We start from the raw sequence: 17497 nt of genomic DNA on the forward strand, positions 1-17497 counted from the left end.
CTGTGGCAAATGGCAAACGAAGCTGTCATGCGTGTGTGTCGGTGCGGGCTAATTTTTCAGGCTAATAAACTTGCTACTAATGCGCAGCTCAGCTACCTGCCGACCTCCAATGATGCTGCCTGTTTGGGACACGATCCTTGGTTTCAGTCTACCCGCTGATGCTAGGCTGTGACACTGGTCGTGCTCTTGCCCTTTGCACGGGGTACGGAGCTGACGTGACGCGCTGCCCAATTCCGTTTCACACGTACGTACGTACGTTGGCCTGTCACTCTCCCTCTCTAGCTCAAAAAAATCATTGTACATTCCTCTTTCGCATGGCACCATCCTCAACCAAACATCAACACGTACGTGTGTGTGTACGGCCATGCGGACACTGAGATGCATGCAGTTGTAGGGAAACTCTGCTTTTACAAGTAGACGACTCTGCTCGCCCGGCGTGCAGTGCAGATTGCCAAATGAGAAACAAATTTGATACTCAGGGGTAACAATAACAACTTATAATAGGATGTATAAAAAAGCAGTAGCATTATTCTGCACAGATTCAGAAAAACAGGGTAAGGAAATTGGTGATAATTATACACTATCATATCATGGTTGTTGCTACTCTACAAGATTTACTCCTGCAAATAATTAAGAGCGCTCGACGTCGCCCCGGCGAGACACGACGTGCGTCCGCGTCACACGTCGACGGTGCAGTAGGACGGCTGCGTGAACTTGAGCGAGACGGTCTGCTTGCCGCCCACCGTGGCGCTCATGGCGAAGGCGCCGCCGACGGAGCCGCCGCTGGCGGAGAGCAGCGCGGGGCAGTTGACGAAGATGTGGTAGCCGCCGGAGACCCAGCTGCCGACCTTCCACTTGACGCGGCCGTCCACCTTCACGTGCAGCAGCACGTACCCGGCCGCGATGTCCTGCTTCATGGCGTCCGCCACGTAGGGCGCCACCGGCACCGAGTCCCCGGACATCACCGGCGACCACACCGACTGGTCCTTGTGCCCCTGGTAGATCGCCGGCAGCGACACCGGCACCGTCACCGGCTCGTCGCGGTACGTGGTGAAGGCGTGCAGGGTCTTGTAGTAGATGCCCACCCGGTCGTTCGGGTTCCGGGACGCGATGGTCACCTGTGTCAGACACCAGAGCATATACTGCTTCAGATACTATGTAGTCAGAAATGTACTTTATTTCGTGACAAATTTGGATATGCTTAGCTGACTACGATCCAGCTAGATTCCCTCATACTGATGTTACTCTTGGAAAACATTCTCTCATACTCCTACTAGCTAGCACGATTCACTAACTATAGTAGCTCTGCAATTTTAACAGTAGAACAAAAACAGAAACAGGACGCTAAAACAGTCCGCTTTTACTAATTTTGTGCGTAGCTGGGGCCGAGGACCAAACTGTGAACTGTCCGAGATGAATGAAAAAAAGAAGTTTGAGATGTGCAACCTGGACGTCAAGGGAGAGAGCCGGATCGGCGAGGTCGATGGAGCGGAGCTGGATGTCCTGGAGGTAGAAGGAGGGCTTGGAGGGGTGCAGGGCGAGGTAGATGACGAGCGCGACGAAGCCGACGAGGACGGCGAGCGTGAGGATGCAGGCGGCGATGGAACCGCAGCACCGCCGGAGGATCCAGTCGTGGTGAACCTTGCCCTTGCTCATGGTGGCCTGATCAACTGGGCTTCGGTGTGTGTGTGTGTGTCTTCGAGTGAGGGCTGCTAACTAGGACTGTGGCTGTTTGCGATGTGTAGCATGTGGGTCGAAGGAAAGCTCGGTGTGAGTGGGAGTGGCTATAGGCTTACAAAAGTCCTAAATAGATTACACGCAGGAGGTGGTGTGGTGTGGCGCATGTTTCGAAAGGTTGATTATCTTTTGGGGGTTAGGGGAGGGGGCGAGGTGGCGAAAGGTACAGCTCAACTGACGAAGATTCTTCTGCTTCTTCTTCCTGGGCCCCGGCGGCGGTATGGAGCTTACCTATCTATCCATCTGTTAATCCGAGATCGCCGTTCTGCGGCCTGCAGTGCGTGAGTCTGGTGTGCTTCTGCCTTCTGGTGCTTGTGAATTGCGATTCACTCCGATCTCAGGTCAGGTGGTCAAGTGCATCAGATTTCCTTCTCTTGTAGGACCTTTTACTGTGAAGGTTGGTGTCTTGCATTGCATGTGCACGTACTCCTACTTCTGAGAATAATAGCTGACCCTTTTGTGGTTTGTCTGTCAATCATTGACCTGTGCTAGCGGTGCTGAAATTTCATACTACCAGGAGTTACGAAAAAAGCAGAGCCGTCAAACACTGGTTACTTCTTCGCTCAAAGCTTAACTTGATCACTTGATCAGAGCGGCATGGATCCGGGGAGGGAGGGAGGCAAGGTCGGCCGCACCTCGCACGCATGGCGGTGACTGGCCAGGCCTAGCTCGGCAACCAGCACAGCACCAGAGAAATCTCCTCCTATCCCTAGCTAGCTTCTCCCATCCCGCTGCAGCCTAGAGCACAGCGCGGCGCGCAATAATTTAGATGGAGGCGTCGTGCAAGTGCCCGATCTCTCGTGGCCCGGCCGTTTGCCGATCCGGTGGACGCGCGTAGTGGGAGTGGGAAAGGTTGGTGGCGCGTACTAGTAGCATAGCACAGCACGCGAGCGTGGACGACGGTTCCGACGTCGCCTCACGCAACAGGGCAAAAGGCCCCCGAATTGGCCCAAGCAAGCGCGCATGGCGCCGCGCAACGAACGTTCCGGCCGGGAGCGTGCGTTCTGCCGGTGCCCTTCATTCCTTATCTCCCGCCCACTCGCCCCACCGGCCGCCCTGTGCCCCATGGCACCATGTGCTCCAGTTAAATAAACATGTAACCTTGTCGATCTCCTACCTAATCATTCGTTCGAGTTGCAGCATCAGAATTTAGAAGGATCGATCATTCATTCGAGTTGCATCGGAATACAGAAGGATCGACAATAGGGTTGCTAAGGCAATTGATTCAGTCAAATGTGCATTTAGGGTGCTCGCCCCTGCTAGGGTTCCCCTCCCGCCGCCGCCGGCCTCCTCGCCTGCCTCCGCCGCCGTCGGCCGCCGGGCGAGCACCTCCAGGCTTTCCCCGCTCCCCCACCCCCTCCCCCCTCCCCCCTGCGCCTCGGTCCCTCCTTCCTTCCTCCCCTCCCCCCGCCGTCGCTGGTGAGCTCCGTCGGGCAAAGCCCGGTGGGCGCGGCGGCGGCGGGGCCCCTCTCCCCCCTGCTCGTGGGACGCCGGCGCGGGGCGGCCTCCTCGAGCTGCGGTGCTGGACTTCGCGGGGTTCAGCAGCTCGGCAGCGGGCTCGCGGGGCAGCCGGCTAGTGGCGGCGCGCCGGTGCCCTGGGTCTCGTGCGTGGCGGGGCGGCTGCGGCGCTCCCATCTCGGGAGGTGGCGCGCGGTCAGCCCCTGCTGGATCCAGCCGGATCTGGTGGTGGGGGTCGGCCGGCGGCGCATGGTGGCGGTGGTGCATGCCCGGCGACTCCGGCGCTATGAGCTCGCCGGGCGACGCGGGTAGTGCAGCGGCCGGGCGTGGCCGTTGCTCCGGCCGTGGGCGGCGACGTGTGGAGGTCCGGTGGTGATGGACTCCCGGTGTCGTGGCGGTTCCATGGTGGCTTGGCGGATCTGCTTGCGGCGGCGGCTAGCTTCTCCGGCGTCGGCTTGTCTGCGATCGGACCGTTTCGGCTTTCACTCCATCTCCTCGGCGCTCGGTCGCTTCTCCCTTCAAAGGGTTGGCCCTTTCCTAGCTACGGTCCATCGCTCGTCTCACACCCGGTGCTGCAGGACCGAACTCGTCTCGCGCACAGTGCCGCCGGACCGAGCTCGTCTCGCGCACGGTGCAGCAGGACTGACCTCGTCCTCGCCCCACGGTGTTGCAGGACCGATCTCGTCTCGCGCTCCGGGCTGCAGGATGGGTCGATGGATGCCAGTGTTGGCCGACCTGTTGGGTCTCGATGCTGGGGGTGGGCCAGGGGTGCAAAGGCGGATCCTTTTTTGCTCGTCTCTTTGGTTGGGGTAGCAGCGGGTCTCGGGTGCGGTGGTGTCAAGGTCTTGGATGCCTGGGCGGCGGCCCTGGTGGTGGTGCACGGTGCTCTTGGGCAAAGCCCGTGTCTTGGCGCTGCCCGGTGACCATGGCCGTGTGGGCGGCGTGGTTGCCGGGGTGTAGCGTTCGGCGGCGGTGAGTGTTGGCCGGGGTGAAAACCTGCTCTTTCTTCGGACAGATCGGCAACGGCGAAACTCGTTCCCCTTCTTGAAGGCGTCGTCGCGGCTCTCACCGCCCGTCGTGCGGCTCCGGGGGAAACTCTGACCCTCGGATCGGGCGGTGGCGGCGCTCCGGTGTCGTATCCTTCCTGAAGGCACCGCCTTGGAGTCCACGGTTCGTTATATGCGGCTTCATCTCTTCGTGGTAGTGTGCTAGGGGTGGTGTTGCTGCGCTCAGCGCTTTTGTATCCTGCCTTGGGTGTGTGTGGTGTTGGCGTGCGTTTGTATTAGATGATGTGGATCTTTGCTTTATATATAAAGCGGGGCGAAAGCCTTTTTCGGTACAGAAGGATCGATCATACTCGCTCCGTCAGAAAATAAGTATCGTTAATTTAGTATAACTAGTCGTCAACCCGTGCATTTGCACGGGCTAGACCCATGAAGGTCCATTACCGTTGTATTTTGTGTTGTTTCCCTTTCAACTTTGTTCCGTCACCAAAGTTACATATAGTTAATTTGTATGCAGTAATAATGCAACCTACTTTGATGGCTTGATTATTTTATTATTTTTGTTACATGTGTGAAGGAAATGATTTATTTATCTCTATAATATAGTACCTTGAATGCTTGACTATTTTGTTATAGTACCACTACTACTATTCCATATTAGTATAATCAACATTGTCATGTAATATCATATGTATTTGCAGAGATATGCATTAGCTAATTACCCATTTTTCTTTGACAAACTAATTCACAGACATCAGTCTGATGCTAACATTTATGCACAAATATAACCAGATGCTAACAATAAAATTCTTGAATAATTTAACACTAAAAAAATGCAAGATACCATGCTCGGCTACAATAATGTTAAACTTTATAAAAGTTTCAATCTTCCAATTAAGTTGCGATATGATGACAGAAGTCATCTCTCATGATGAGAGTCACCCACAAAAACTTTATGGGGGCAAGCCTCATTTTCCAAAAAAAAAACCCCCACAAAAACTCAACAAAAATAGTGTCTTTCCACAAGTTTCTATATCACTTGTCGCTGATTTTCATTTACCTCCAGGCCATATGTACAGAAGTACATATTAGCTGCAGATTACGAAGGGTGGTATTATACTCTAATAGTATTATAATAAAAATTGTTGTTCAGTACCTTGCATTGCGGAAAATGCTTTAAATAATCATAGTCCTACACTTTCTTTTCCAAACTGTGCTAAAGATGATACTGAAATATAGTCTGATGCTAAGATTTGAAATATGGCAAACAAATTAGCACCAACCAATTGCACATAAAGATGCCGCACTTGTCCTTTGTTACCCCTCAATCTCGGTAAAGTGTCTAATGTAACACCCCCAAACTCAAACAATAATCCTTCCACATATTCTGTGTATCGTCATCGTGTTTCATTATGGATGTCGCTGGAACATACTTTATCTAGCAATCTTGTGAATTATCACACAAAGCCCCTCACTTTTCTCTAATGTATTCGCAGGCGAATATTTAAGAAGGATAACCATAATAGTAGGGAAGTTATAGTACACATTTTGGAATTCCGTTTTTTGTGAGCATATCCAAAACGACGTTGACGAAACAAAATGATCAGTTACTAATTTGTCACGAAACAGAATGATCAGTTAATACATGAATATATATACAGTCTGAGTTAAAACCTTTACTAATTTGTTTAACCATCTCATGCAATAATTATGGGCTGCATATGGCAACATTAAAGGTTCTTTACAACCATTAGTCGTATGCATCAAACTGTGTTAGGACGTACCCAATTCGCAGTGTCGAGTCTTTATAATGCAAAGACTTGCATGCATTTCTTTGTTCTGTCGTACATAAATAGCTAACACAACGGTACAATCTCAAATATTGATAATTCCATGAGATGCCTATTTCTTTGTCCTTTCCAACATAAATTCCTAAAGTTACCATGTACACATTATGGGAAGAACGAAGGTCCTCGAAAAAACTGGTCCTAGCAACAGACTTAGGATGCTTTCACCTTCAACATATGTGAAGTTCGTTGCAAAGAAAATCTTAATATTTGTACTCACATGCACTGTCATTTTTGGACCTCTGCCTAAGCTTCTTAACATCATGATTTTTAAAAAACCACATGTGATGGTGTCGTGCAACGAAAAAGATGAATTCAAATATGTATGTCATCTATATATTATTAAAAAAATAACCTCCAATAGAACACTTGCGAGGAAGTTTTGTTATTGATAAATAAAGAAACAGGAAGCCGTGTTAACCTTTACCACATGATTTCTGCCATGGTGCCTTCTTCAAAACCACACACCTTTGTATCCTGCAACAATTTTAATTAAGTAAAATATATATTTCTAACTACTAAAACTGTTAATAGTCGGCTTATCTTGGGAAATGAATATTCTGATAGGGTAATAACATTATGCATTTAATCACTTCACAGCTAGGAAAGGTAATCAAATTCTGCGAGTCAATGGATAGAACATGACAATGATCTATTCTGATTCTGTTGATTTGAACTTAGGCTTTGTATATAGGTATGTACAAAGGATTAGTAACAAAAATATTAATCAGCTCTGATTACAATAGATTGGTAGAAAAAGCCAGAGTAGCCATGACCTGGAAGGAGGCCTTCATGGGAGCTCGATGAACTGAGGGACACTTGACACCTAGCAAGTTGGTACTCGGTTCTTAGTAGACTAATATGTAAAAAAAATTGGCACGACGTGCTAATGTATAGATGTTTTAAGAAAATTAATTTGGAAACCTTATGCTTAATTTTTAGTTCCATATGCTCAGCCCATTCACGGGTATCATAGGTACAAAGCAAGCATCCAACCATCATATTTGCATCCACTAATTCCATCCATTCATAATCATCTAAGACGCCCTATTGTGTATATAAGACCAAACCTGAGATTCCCTTTGGGTCTAGGTATACGGCTCATCGACATGGAGAATGGCATGTCTATGTCATCTGTTTAAGTAGCTTGACAACGAGACACCGCTTGAAGGCAAGCTGCAGGAGCAGAGTAGGGAGGAGCTAGCGGCTCCATTACCATGCGCCACTGTTGGGCATGAAAAATAAATCAATAACCTGCTGGTAAGGTTAGCACCCACAAAACCGAATGGTGTTAAGTAGATAAACAGCGCCATAGCCAATCCTGCACAGTTTTTTTGCTCAGCAGCCTTGTCAATGGCGATGACCATCCAATCTGGTTCCAACAGTCTTCGATACACCCACACCTCCATGGCTGCATCAAACCATCAACCATCATCACGCAGTTTATCAGTTGGCCTGAAATAGATGTTCGATTTCTGCATGGCCAGAACATGGAAGCTGATTAGATATTAGAGAGGAACACAATCACATGCAGCAGTACAGGAAGGATTGGATCGTACATAGTATCTCATAGATCGATTCCAGTAGGGTGGAGTTAGCGCCTCCACTCCCACGCACTACTCTCGGGCATGATTTTTTTTCAATAACCTGTTGGTAAGGTTACCGCCCACAAAATCGAATGGTGTTAAGCAGGTAAACAGCGCTGTGACCTGTCCTCCTCCATTCTTTTGAAGTTTTGCTCAATAGCCTTGTCTGGTTCCAACACTGTTCGGCATAGCCACACGTAGTCGGTAGCATCAAGCCATCAGCGATCGTCAGGCAGTTCAGCTAGCCTGAAATAGATCTTCGATTACAGCATGGACAGAACTTAAGAGCTGATCAGATGTTGGAGAGGAACATGACCACATGCAGCAGTAAAGTATGGATTGTATCATACACAGTTTCTTTTAGATCTATTACAGCATGGATGGAAGACAGAAATCATGAACGTACCGAAGGATAGGCGCGTCAAGATTGATCCATGGAGGGTGAGGAAGAGCGACAGTTGGAGAGGATCGATCAACCTCTCGTAGAGACCTGGGTAGTTGCGAGAGGATCGATCAACCTCTGGAGGGATGGACGTCCAGCCTATGGGATTGATGGGGGACGACAGAGTTTTTTGGGAAAGGAAAAGGAGCCGTGCGCTTGGAAGGAAGCATTAATAGGAAAAGGAAACGTATTTCTGGGAGAACTGCGTGGGAGAACAGGCAATGAACAGGTCGAGGCACATCTCCTCAAGTACTCATGTGATTATATTTTCTGTTAGGATCGAACTTTTTTTAGTAACTGTTAGGATCGTATCTATTATGGTTTCTAATTTTATACAGTAGATCAAACATTGTAGGTCTTTTAAACTATTGCGTGACTGAATTGAGTAAAATTAATACTGGTATGATCTCCACCGTTATAATTTGGTCCCATGAAATTAACGGCTCGTAAAATCTGATTAACGTGGGAATTTACAGGAAGTCAAGAATTAGTATAGGTATAGATTTTAGTGCACATTTATATTAAATCAACGATATTTATTTTGGGACGGAGGGAGTATATGTACACAACCTTCGTACAAAAGACGCCTTGCTCTGATCATCGTATCTCCTTCTTTTTTCAGTTTTTTTCTCCGTTTCTGAATCACATGCTTCGATCCACAACGACGAATATACTAGCCGCTCAAAAGCTGTGCTAAGGGAAGAAATGAAAACATTCGGTGTTCCTGTTGGATAGCGTTGTCGCGTAGTAGTGCGTATGGTGGTGCCATGGTGCCGTATTGTTTTTCTTTACAATTTGGGCTTTCGGATAGAAAAGCGTTAAAGCAAAGTTGTGGAAGCGCTTTGAGATCGCTAGATTCATTTCCGAGTCACAGATGACTCGTGACTTTGTGAGAAGGGGTCTTTTTTTCCAGAAAGGGAGAGTTTGCTTGGTAAACATGCGCCGAAAAGAATGTATGGGGAAATTCCTCTTTTATCTCTTCCATGGCAGTGTGGGGCAAAAGGCGGGCACCAAAAGGAAGCTGCATGAGGGTGGCTCTTTATCTTAGTCTACAAGTAACATTGTCACAGATTTTGCAAAAAAAAAAAAAAAAAAATGAAACAAGGCAAAAGACTTGGTATTTTCATTGAATAAGAAGAAGGTTTTAGAGTCGAGGCCATTGGCCGAGTTACAATCCCCACTCTCGGGGCATGAGTTTACACAAATATTTCGCCCCGACACGGCACCACCATGAGGCTTCCTCTTTGATTCGAGCAACAAGCACACCCACTGGAATTGCATTGTTACGGAACACACGTGCATTTCGCTCTTTCCATATTCACAAGAAATCAGTAGCATAATGGAAGTCAGCGCCCTTCGTGGTCGTGAGGTCCCAGAAACATTGACGCGCCACGACTCCTTGACCGAAGTCAATCCACCCCAGTTTGCTGGATGTACATCGTGTAAGTCGAGCCAAGATTTAATCATTCCCCACACACGGATGGTGTAGGACATTGGAAAAGAAGGTGTGCCGCCGATTCCGGAGTTTGCTTGCAAAGAGGACAAATGTTACAATTTGGCCAACCCCTTCGCTGAAGCCTGTAAGCCGTCCAAACTCTGTTGTTGATGACCAACCAAGCAAAAAATTGCATTTGGAGGAGCTCAGTTCTGCCACACTAACAGAGGCATGTCCGTGTCCACTAGCCCAAGGAATTGTGTGTTATAAGCCGACGCCGCTGAATATTGGCCATCATTGGTGAGCTTCCAGGTAATTGAATCGGTCTCCTTCGGGTTGAGATTGACAAGCGAGAACTTTCCTCAAAGGTTGACGAACTTGGACCCACCAATATCCACCTTAGAAACCCAGAAGTTATTGTGCAAGGCCTTCTTCACATAGCAGTTTTTTCTTGTAGAAAGGTCAAATATCTTGGGCGCGATATCCTTGGGTCTCATACCATCCAACCAGGAAGAATCCCAAAACGAGGCTCGACGACCGTCTCCAACAACAACCTTTGTGGCAGAGGCGAAAATATCTTTGTCCTTTTGTACATAAGGGTTTCCCAAGTTGACCCAAGGTTTGGCCGGATACGTCCAAGCAAACCACAGCCAACGAATTCGAAGGGACGCTGCAAATTTTTCCAGATTTAGAATGCCCAACCCACCAAGTACTTTTGATTTGCACACCTGTTCCCAATTGATCTTGCATTTTCCACCTGTGACCTTGTCACAACCCGCCCAAAGATAAGCACGCCTAAGGGAGCCAATCTTCTTCATAACCTTGGCAGGGAGGTCTGGCGCCATCAAGTAGCAAATGGCAATTGCCGTGATGACCAACTTGACCAACACTGCCCGTCCCAGCTGCGCAACATGCTTGCCCATCCAAGGCGTAAGTTGTGCAGCAACCTTATCTTCGAGAGACTGAAAATGGATTGTTTTGAGCCTCTTGGTTGACAACGGCAACCCAAGATATTTCATTTGGAAGGAGGTGCAGTTGGCTGGGAAGGAGCTGAGAATATCATCAAGATCCAAGGAGTCACATCGAATGGGGGCAACAAGACTTTTAGAGCAGTTCGTTGTTAGCCCCGTTACTTCCCTAAATTGTGCAAGCATATCCGCAAAAAAACTTGACCTTGGTTTTGATGGGTGCAAGGAAAACCGCCGCGTCATCCGTGTAGAGGGAGGCTCTGACAGGCATGGCATTGCCACCAAGAGGGTGCAGCTTTCCTTGAGCAGTGGCTTTCTTGAGAATGTGATGTAGTGGGTCAATGGCCAACACAAAAAGGAGTGGGGATAAAGGATCTCCTTGCCTCAGACCCTTCCCAAGCTTGATGGGAGTGCCAGGAACCCCGTTGAGCAGAACTCGCGACAAAGCCGAGGAGAGGAGAGTTGAGATCCATCCTCGAATGCGAGGAGGAAAACCAAGGTGCTGAAGAAGGTCAAGAAGATAATCCCAACGAATAGAATCGAAGGCTTTCTTGATATCTAGCTTGTAGAGCAGTGCCGGGGTTTTCTTACGGTGGAAACGTCTCGCAAGATTGCGCACATACATGAAATTATCATGGATACATCTCCGTTTGATGAACGCACTCTGGGCCCGGGAGACCAAGTTGTTCATGTGGGGGGCTAACCGGTTGGACATCACTTTTGCAATAATCTTCGCAATAGCATGAATAAGACTGATGGGGCGAAAGTCCGCAATATCTTCAGCACCCACTACCGCAGGATGCTGCTAACGCGACACTACGATCAGAGACCCTTCGACGAAACTGTGTGCGATGCCATAATCGCAAACGGTGGTGTAAAAAACCGTCAAAAAAGGTGCAAAATGTTTGCGATGGAGGATGCATCAAACACGGTTCAGATTTTAGTTGCGTGTGTGATTCAGGGCATACGGTTCAGTTAAATTAACCGTTTTCGATGAGGAGGAACAAAAGAAACGGGCAGCCAGATGAAAGTGTGTGCGATGTACAGCATACGGTTCACTTGGATAAACTGTTTGTGATTAGGCAACACAAAAGAAACGGTCAGCCAGATGAAGGTGTGTGCGATATACGGCATGCGGTTCACTCGGACAAACTATTTGCGTTGACACAAGAGAACAAAAACGGTTCAACTTAACAAGACGTGTGTGTTGTGCGATGGGATTGCATATATATATATATATATATATATATATATATATATATATATATATATATAGACACACACACACGCACTTATAAGGACATGCTTGCATAACCAAATAAAACATCCACTTACATAGGTGGCTACTACAACCATGGCATTTGCACACATCAAAGTAAACTATTACATGCATAATTTCATAGGTGGCTACTACACACATGACATTTCCACACATCAATAAAGTAAATTATATATTACATGCATGATTAACTAGCATAAACGATCATCTGATCATCATCTACTTCTTGTGATGCTTGCTCTGCTTGTGGCTCGATCCGGACTCGTCGATTTGGGTAACGAGGCACTTCCTCATGTCAACGATCCGCCTGTGCATCTCGTAGCACGTGTACACGCTCTTGGCCGCAAACCTGAGGTGAGGTTCATCCAGTTGCCGCATCCAGGCCCCGTGCCAGGATACGGGACTTGTTCTCTAGGCATCCTACTTCATCTTTTCGTAGTAGGGGTCGATGATGGCCGAGGCGAGTTCGACCAGGGAGTCCTTCTTCGTGCTACCCCAGACCGTGTAGTAGTCACGGATTTCGACAAGGTTCTTGCTGGCCAAGCCCGTTTTTACATCATTGGTGGTATCCACCGTGCCGAACTTGTAGTCAGTGCTGTTGACAAACCCGTTGAAACGGTCGCAAGGCTCTGTGGCCATGCAGTAGTGGTAGATGAGGACATGATGGCGCACGCACAACTGGGCAACGACAACCTTCTGATCTATGCCGGGACGACTGGCGGTGTACTGGAGGTCGATGCCGACCACCTTGTACTTGTCTCCAACAAGCAACTGCTCAACGCTGTTGATGTAGTCGTCCACCACGGCCAGGTCGATGGTGTACACCACCGAGAGATCCGTCTCCCTCGCGTGGGTCTCCACTCTATGCTCGCCGAACTCCATTGGAGCGCCGCTGGACATCCCCTCTCTATGTGTCGTCGTGGGTGTGCTTGTTGTGTTGTGGGGCGCGATCGAAAGGTTGAAGAGACTAAGGTTATAATGGCCGCGGGAATTAAAGGGGAAGCCGGGCGGCCAGGAATATCGGCTAGCCCTGATGGCAGTTCTAATTTGCAGCGGCGTGCCACACGTAACTGCATCGCGTGGCAATGCGCGCGGTGCAACCGCATGCATACGGGGCCCCCAGCGTGATCATGCGCACGCCGAACCGTTGGCAGAGCGCGCGCGGAGGGACACGAGCAGAGCGCTCCGCGGTCGCCTCAACGGCGAGCAACCATATATATATATATGCATATAGCAGTTGAACACGCAAGGAAAAGCTGTCCACAAGCCGAGCGCGTCGATGGACGCAAGCAGAGCACACCAACGAACGCGAGCAGAGCGCGCGGCGGCGCCTAACGACGGGATAGACCTTCATTCAAGCCAATCAAAATAAGACTGGAACGGACATGTCTGTATTGAGCAAAGGGATCGCACATGTCTGTATTATATTGACTGGAACGAGAATGTAATAGCAAAATAAGAACTAAGGCCACGATGATGCGATCGCAGTGGTGGTTACAAGAGGCAAGAAGAAAGATGCATCCATCCATGTACGACCTCCTCCTCCTTAATTCAGTGCGCCGGCCGGGCCACCGACCGGCGGCTAAGGAGCGGCGGCTTGTGTGGCGAGGTCAAGGTGCTTCTCAACCAAGGCATCCAAGGCTTCCAGCCGGCTGAAGAAGGCCAATGTCGCAGCGTCCTCACTGGCCTTGTAGATACCTATGTACACGATTCGTTCGTACACATGGATGTGTAGGTCGACGGTTTCTTGCAGGGCGAGGTGCCTCGCGGCGAGCGCGACCTCCAGGTGGACATTCTTCGTGGCGTCGGCGGGCAGTCGCAGGGCCCAAGTGCTTCAAAGAGGTTCCGACCATGGAGGCTGATTAGGGTGGCAGGCAATGAGGAGCCCGGGTGCGCGGGCTGAAGGAGTACGGCGATGTCGTCCGCGAGCTTCTTGACGACGGTGAACCTATTGGTGCTGCGAACGATCATCTGGTCCAACTGAGAGTCGTATCTGGCGTCGACGGCGGCCATCCACCAGCCGGTCGCCAACACCGTATGGAGACGATCCACGGTGCCATGACGCAGGCCGGCGTCGTGGACCATCTGGCACAGCCGCTGGCTGCTCGCGCGCACGCCGCCATGGGTCTGGAGTGGGCACTTTTGCGCTTATTAGTGTAGGTGCTTAGGCAAATGCTTAGGTGCATACGATGTGATAGATGCATTGGAATGGAGGGGCGCCTTTATATGAGTGCAAATTGCGTTGCATTCACATTGTGCTGCCTCTTTTCCCGGTCCTCCCATTACTGTTGGGGAACGTAGTAATTTCAAAAACATTCTACGCACACGCAAGATCATGGTGATGCATAGCAACGAGAGGGGAGAGTGTGTCCACGTACCCTCGTAGACCGAAAGCGGAAGAGTTAGCACAACGCGGTTGATGTAGTCATACGTCTTCACGATCCGACCGATCAAGTACCGAACGCACGGCACCTCCGAGTTCTGCACACGTTCAACTCGATGACGTCCCTCGAACTCCGATCTAGTCGAGCTTTGAGGGAGAGTTCCGTCAGCACGACGGCGTGGTGACGATGATGATGTTCTACCGACGCAGGGCTTCGCCTAAGCACCGCTACGATATAATCAAGGTGGATTATGGTGGAGGGGGGCACTGCACACGGCTAAGAGATCAAGAGATCAATTGTTGTGTCTATGGGGTGCCCCCTGCCCCCGTATATAAAGGATCAAAGGGGGGAGGTGCGGCCAGCCTTGGGGCGCGCCAGGAGAAGTCCTACTCCCACCGGTAGTAGGACTCCCCCCCTTTTCCTAGTTGGATTAGGACTTGGGAGTGGGGAAAGAGGAGAGGGAGAAGAAGGAAGGGGGGCGCCGCCCCCTTCTCCTTGTCCTATTCGGACTAGGGGGAGGGGCGCGCGGCCCAGACCTTGCCGCCTCTCCTATCTTCCACCTAGGCCCACTAAGGCCCATTATGTTGCCGGGGGGTTCCGGTAACCTCCCGGTACTCCGGTAAAATCTCGATTTCACCCGGAACACTTCCGATATCCAAACTCGTTTCCGGCAAGTCTCTTTACTCGTTCCGTAATACATCATCTCGCAACAAACTCATTAGTTGCAATGCTTGCAAGGCTTAAGTGATGTGCATTACCGAGAGGGCCCAGAGATACCTCTCCGACAGTCGGAGTGACAAATTCTAATCTCGAAATACGCCAACCCAACAAGTACCTTCGAAGACACCTGTAGAGCACCTTTATAATCACCCAGTTACGTTGTGACGTTTGTTAGCACACAAAGTGTTCCTCCGGTATTCGGGAGTTGCATAATCTCATAGTCATAGGAACATGTATAAGTCATGAAGAAAGCAATAGCAACATACTAAACGATCGAGTGCTAAGCTAACGAAATGGGTCAAGTCAATCACATCATTCTCCTAATGATGTGATCCCGTTAATCAAATGACAACTCATGTCAATGGCTAGGAAACATAACCATCTTTGATCAACGAGCTAGTCAAGTAGAGGCATACTAGTGACAATTTGTTTGTCTATGTATTCACACAAGTATTATGTTTCCGGTTAATACAATTCTAGCATGAATAATAAACATTTATCATGAAATAAGGAAATAAATAATAACTTTATTATTGCCTCTAGGGCATATTTCCTTCAGTCTCCCACTTGCACTAGAGTCAATAATCTAGTTCACATCACCATGTGATTTAACATCAATAGTTCACATCACCATGTGATTAACACCCATAGTTCACATCGTCATGTGACCAACACCCAAAGGGTTTACTAGAGTCAATAATCTAGTTCACATCGCTATGTGATTAACACCCAAAGAGTACTAAGGTGTGATCATGTTTTGCTTGTGAGATAATTTTAGTCAACGGGTCTGTCACATTCAGATCCGTAAGTATTTTGCAAATTTCTATGTCTACAATGCTCTGCACGGAGCTACTCTAGCTAATTGCTCCCACTTTCAATATGTATCCAGATTGAGACTTAGAGTCATCTGGATCAGTGTCAAAATTTGCATCGATGTAACCCTTTACGACGAACCCTTTTTGTCACCTCCATAATCGAGAAACATATCCTTATTCCACTAAGGATAATTTTGACTGCTGTCCAGTGATCTACTCCTAGATCACTATTGTACTCCCTTGCCAAAATCAGTGTAGGGTATACAATAGATCCGGTACACAGCATGGCATACTTTATAGAACCTATGGCCAAGGCATAGGGAATGACTTTCATTCTCTTTCTATATTCTGCCGTGGTCGGGCTTTGAATCTTACTCAATTTCACACCTTGTAACACAGGCAAGAACTCTTTCTTTGACTATTCCATTTTGAACTACTTCAAAATCTTGTCAAGGTATGTACTCATTGGAAAACTTATCAAGCGTCTTGATCTATCTCTATAAATCTTGATGCTCAATATGTAAGCAGCTTCACCGAGGTCTTTCTTTAAAAAACTCCTTTCAAACACTCCTTTATGCTTTGCAGAATAATGCTACATTATTTCTGATCAATAATATATCATTCACATATACTTATCAGAAATGCTGTAGTGCTCCCACTCACTTTCTTGTAAATACAGGCTTGACCGCAAGTCTGTATAAAACTATATCCTTTGATCAACTTATCAAAGCGTATATTCCAACTCCGAGATGCTTGCACCAGTCCATAGATGGATCGCTGGAGCTTGCATATTTTGTTCGCACCTTTAGGATTGACAAAAACCTTCTGGTTGCATCATATACAACTCTTCTTTAATAAATCCATTAAGGAATGCAGTTTTGTTTATCCATTTGCCAGATTTCATAAAATGCGGCAATTGCTAACATGATTCGGACAGACTTAAGCATCGCTGCGAGTGAGAAAATCTCATCGTAGTCAACACCTTGAACTTTGTCAAAAACCTTTTTTCGACAAGTCTAGCTTTGTAGATAGTAAGACTACTATCAACCGAGAGGGCCCAGAGATACCTCTCCGACAATCGGAGTGACAAATTCTAATCTCGAAATACGCCAACTCAACAAGTACCTTCGGAGACACCTGTAGAGCACCTTTATAATCACCCAGTTACGTTGTGATGTTTGGTAGCACACAAAGTGTTCCTCCGGTATTCGGGAGTTGCATAATCTCATAGTCATAGGAACATGTATAAGTCATGAAGAAAGCAATAGCAACATACTAAACGATCGAGTGCTAAGCTAACGAAATGGGTCAAGTCAATCACATCATTCTCCTAATGATGTGATCCCGTTAATCAAATGACAACTCATGTCAATGGCTAGGAAACATAACCATCTTTGATCAACGAGCTAGTCAAGTAGAGGCATACTAGTGACAATTTGTTTGTCTATGTATTCACACAAGTATTATGTTTCCGGTTAATACAATTCTAGCATGAATAATAAACATTTATCATGAAAGGAGGAAATAAATAATAACTTTATTATTGCCTCTAGGGCATATTTCCTTCAATTACTTCCCTCATGCATTCACACGATGCTAATTGAAGGAGGATGCATCATTGGCCATTCAACATTTCGGGAACCGCTACCCTCTCCCTCGTCTAGATTAAAACCGTATCGGGAACTACGCCGCCCGCTGTCAAATCGAATAGTACCGAGCCGCCCCGCTAGTGATTCACACGGGTCATCCAAAAGAACCGTTTGTGTTCAAGAGATGCACAAATCCCGCTCTCACTTTGCATACGGGTGTTCTATCAGAAACC

General features: G+C 48.1%; 1 protein-coding gene across 1 annotated transcript; it reads right to left on the reverse strand.

Annotated features, from left to right (window-relative positions):
- Nucleotides 1–482: 482 nt before the first annotated feature.
- LOC109753183 (NDR1/HIN1-like protein 12) lies at nt 483–1818 on the reverse strand. Its single transcript, XM_020312105.4, has 2 exons — nt 1447–1818; nt 483–1118 (listed from the first exon to the last, which is right to left on the reverse strand). The coding sequence occupies exons 1-2, from the start codon at nt 1654–1656 to the stop codon at nt 678–680; spliced, it is 651 nt and encodes a 216-aa protein (XP_020167694.1). The 5' UTR covers nt 1657–1818; the 3' UTR covers nt 483–677.
- Nucleotides 1819–17497: the final 15679 nt, after the last annotated feature.

The sequence above is a fragment of the Aegilops tauschii genome, chromosome 2, assembly GCF_002575655.3.
Source record: "Aegilops tauschii subsp. strangulata cultivar AL8/78 chromosome 2, Aet v6.0, whole genome shotgun sequence".
NCBI lineage: Eukaryota > Viridiplantae > Streptophyta > Magnoliopsida > Poales > Poaceae > Aegilops > Aegilops tauschii.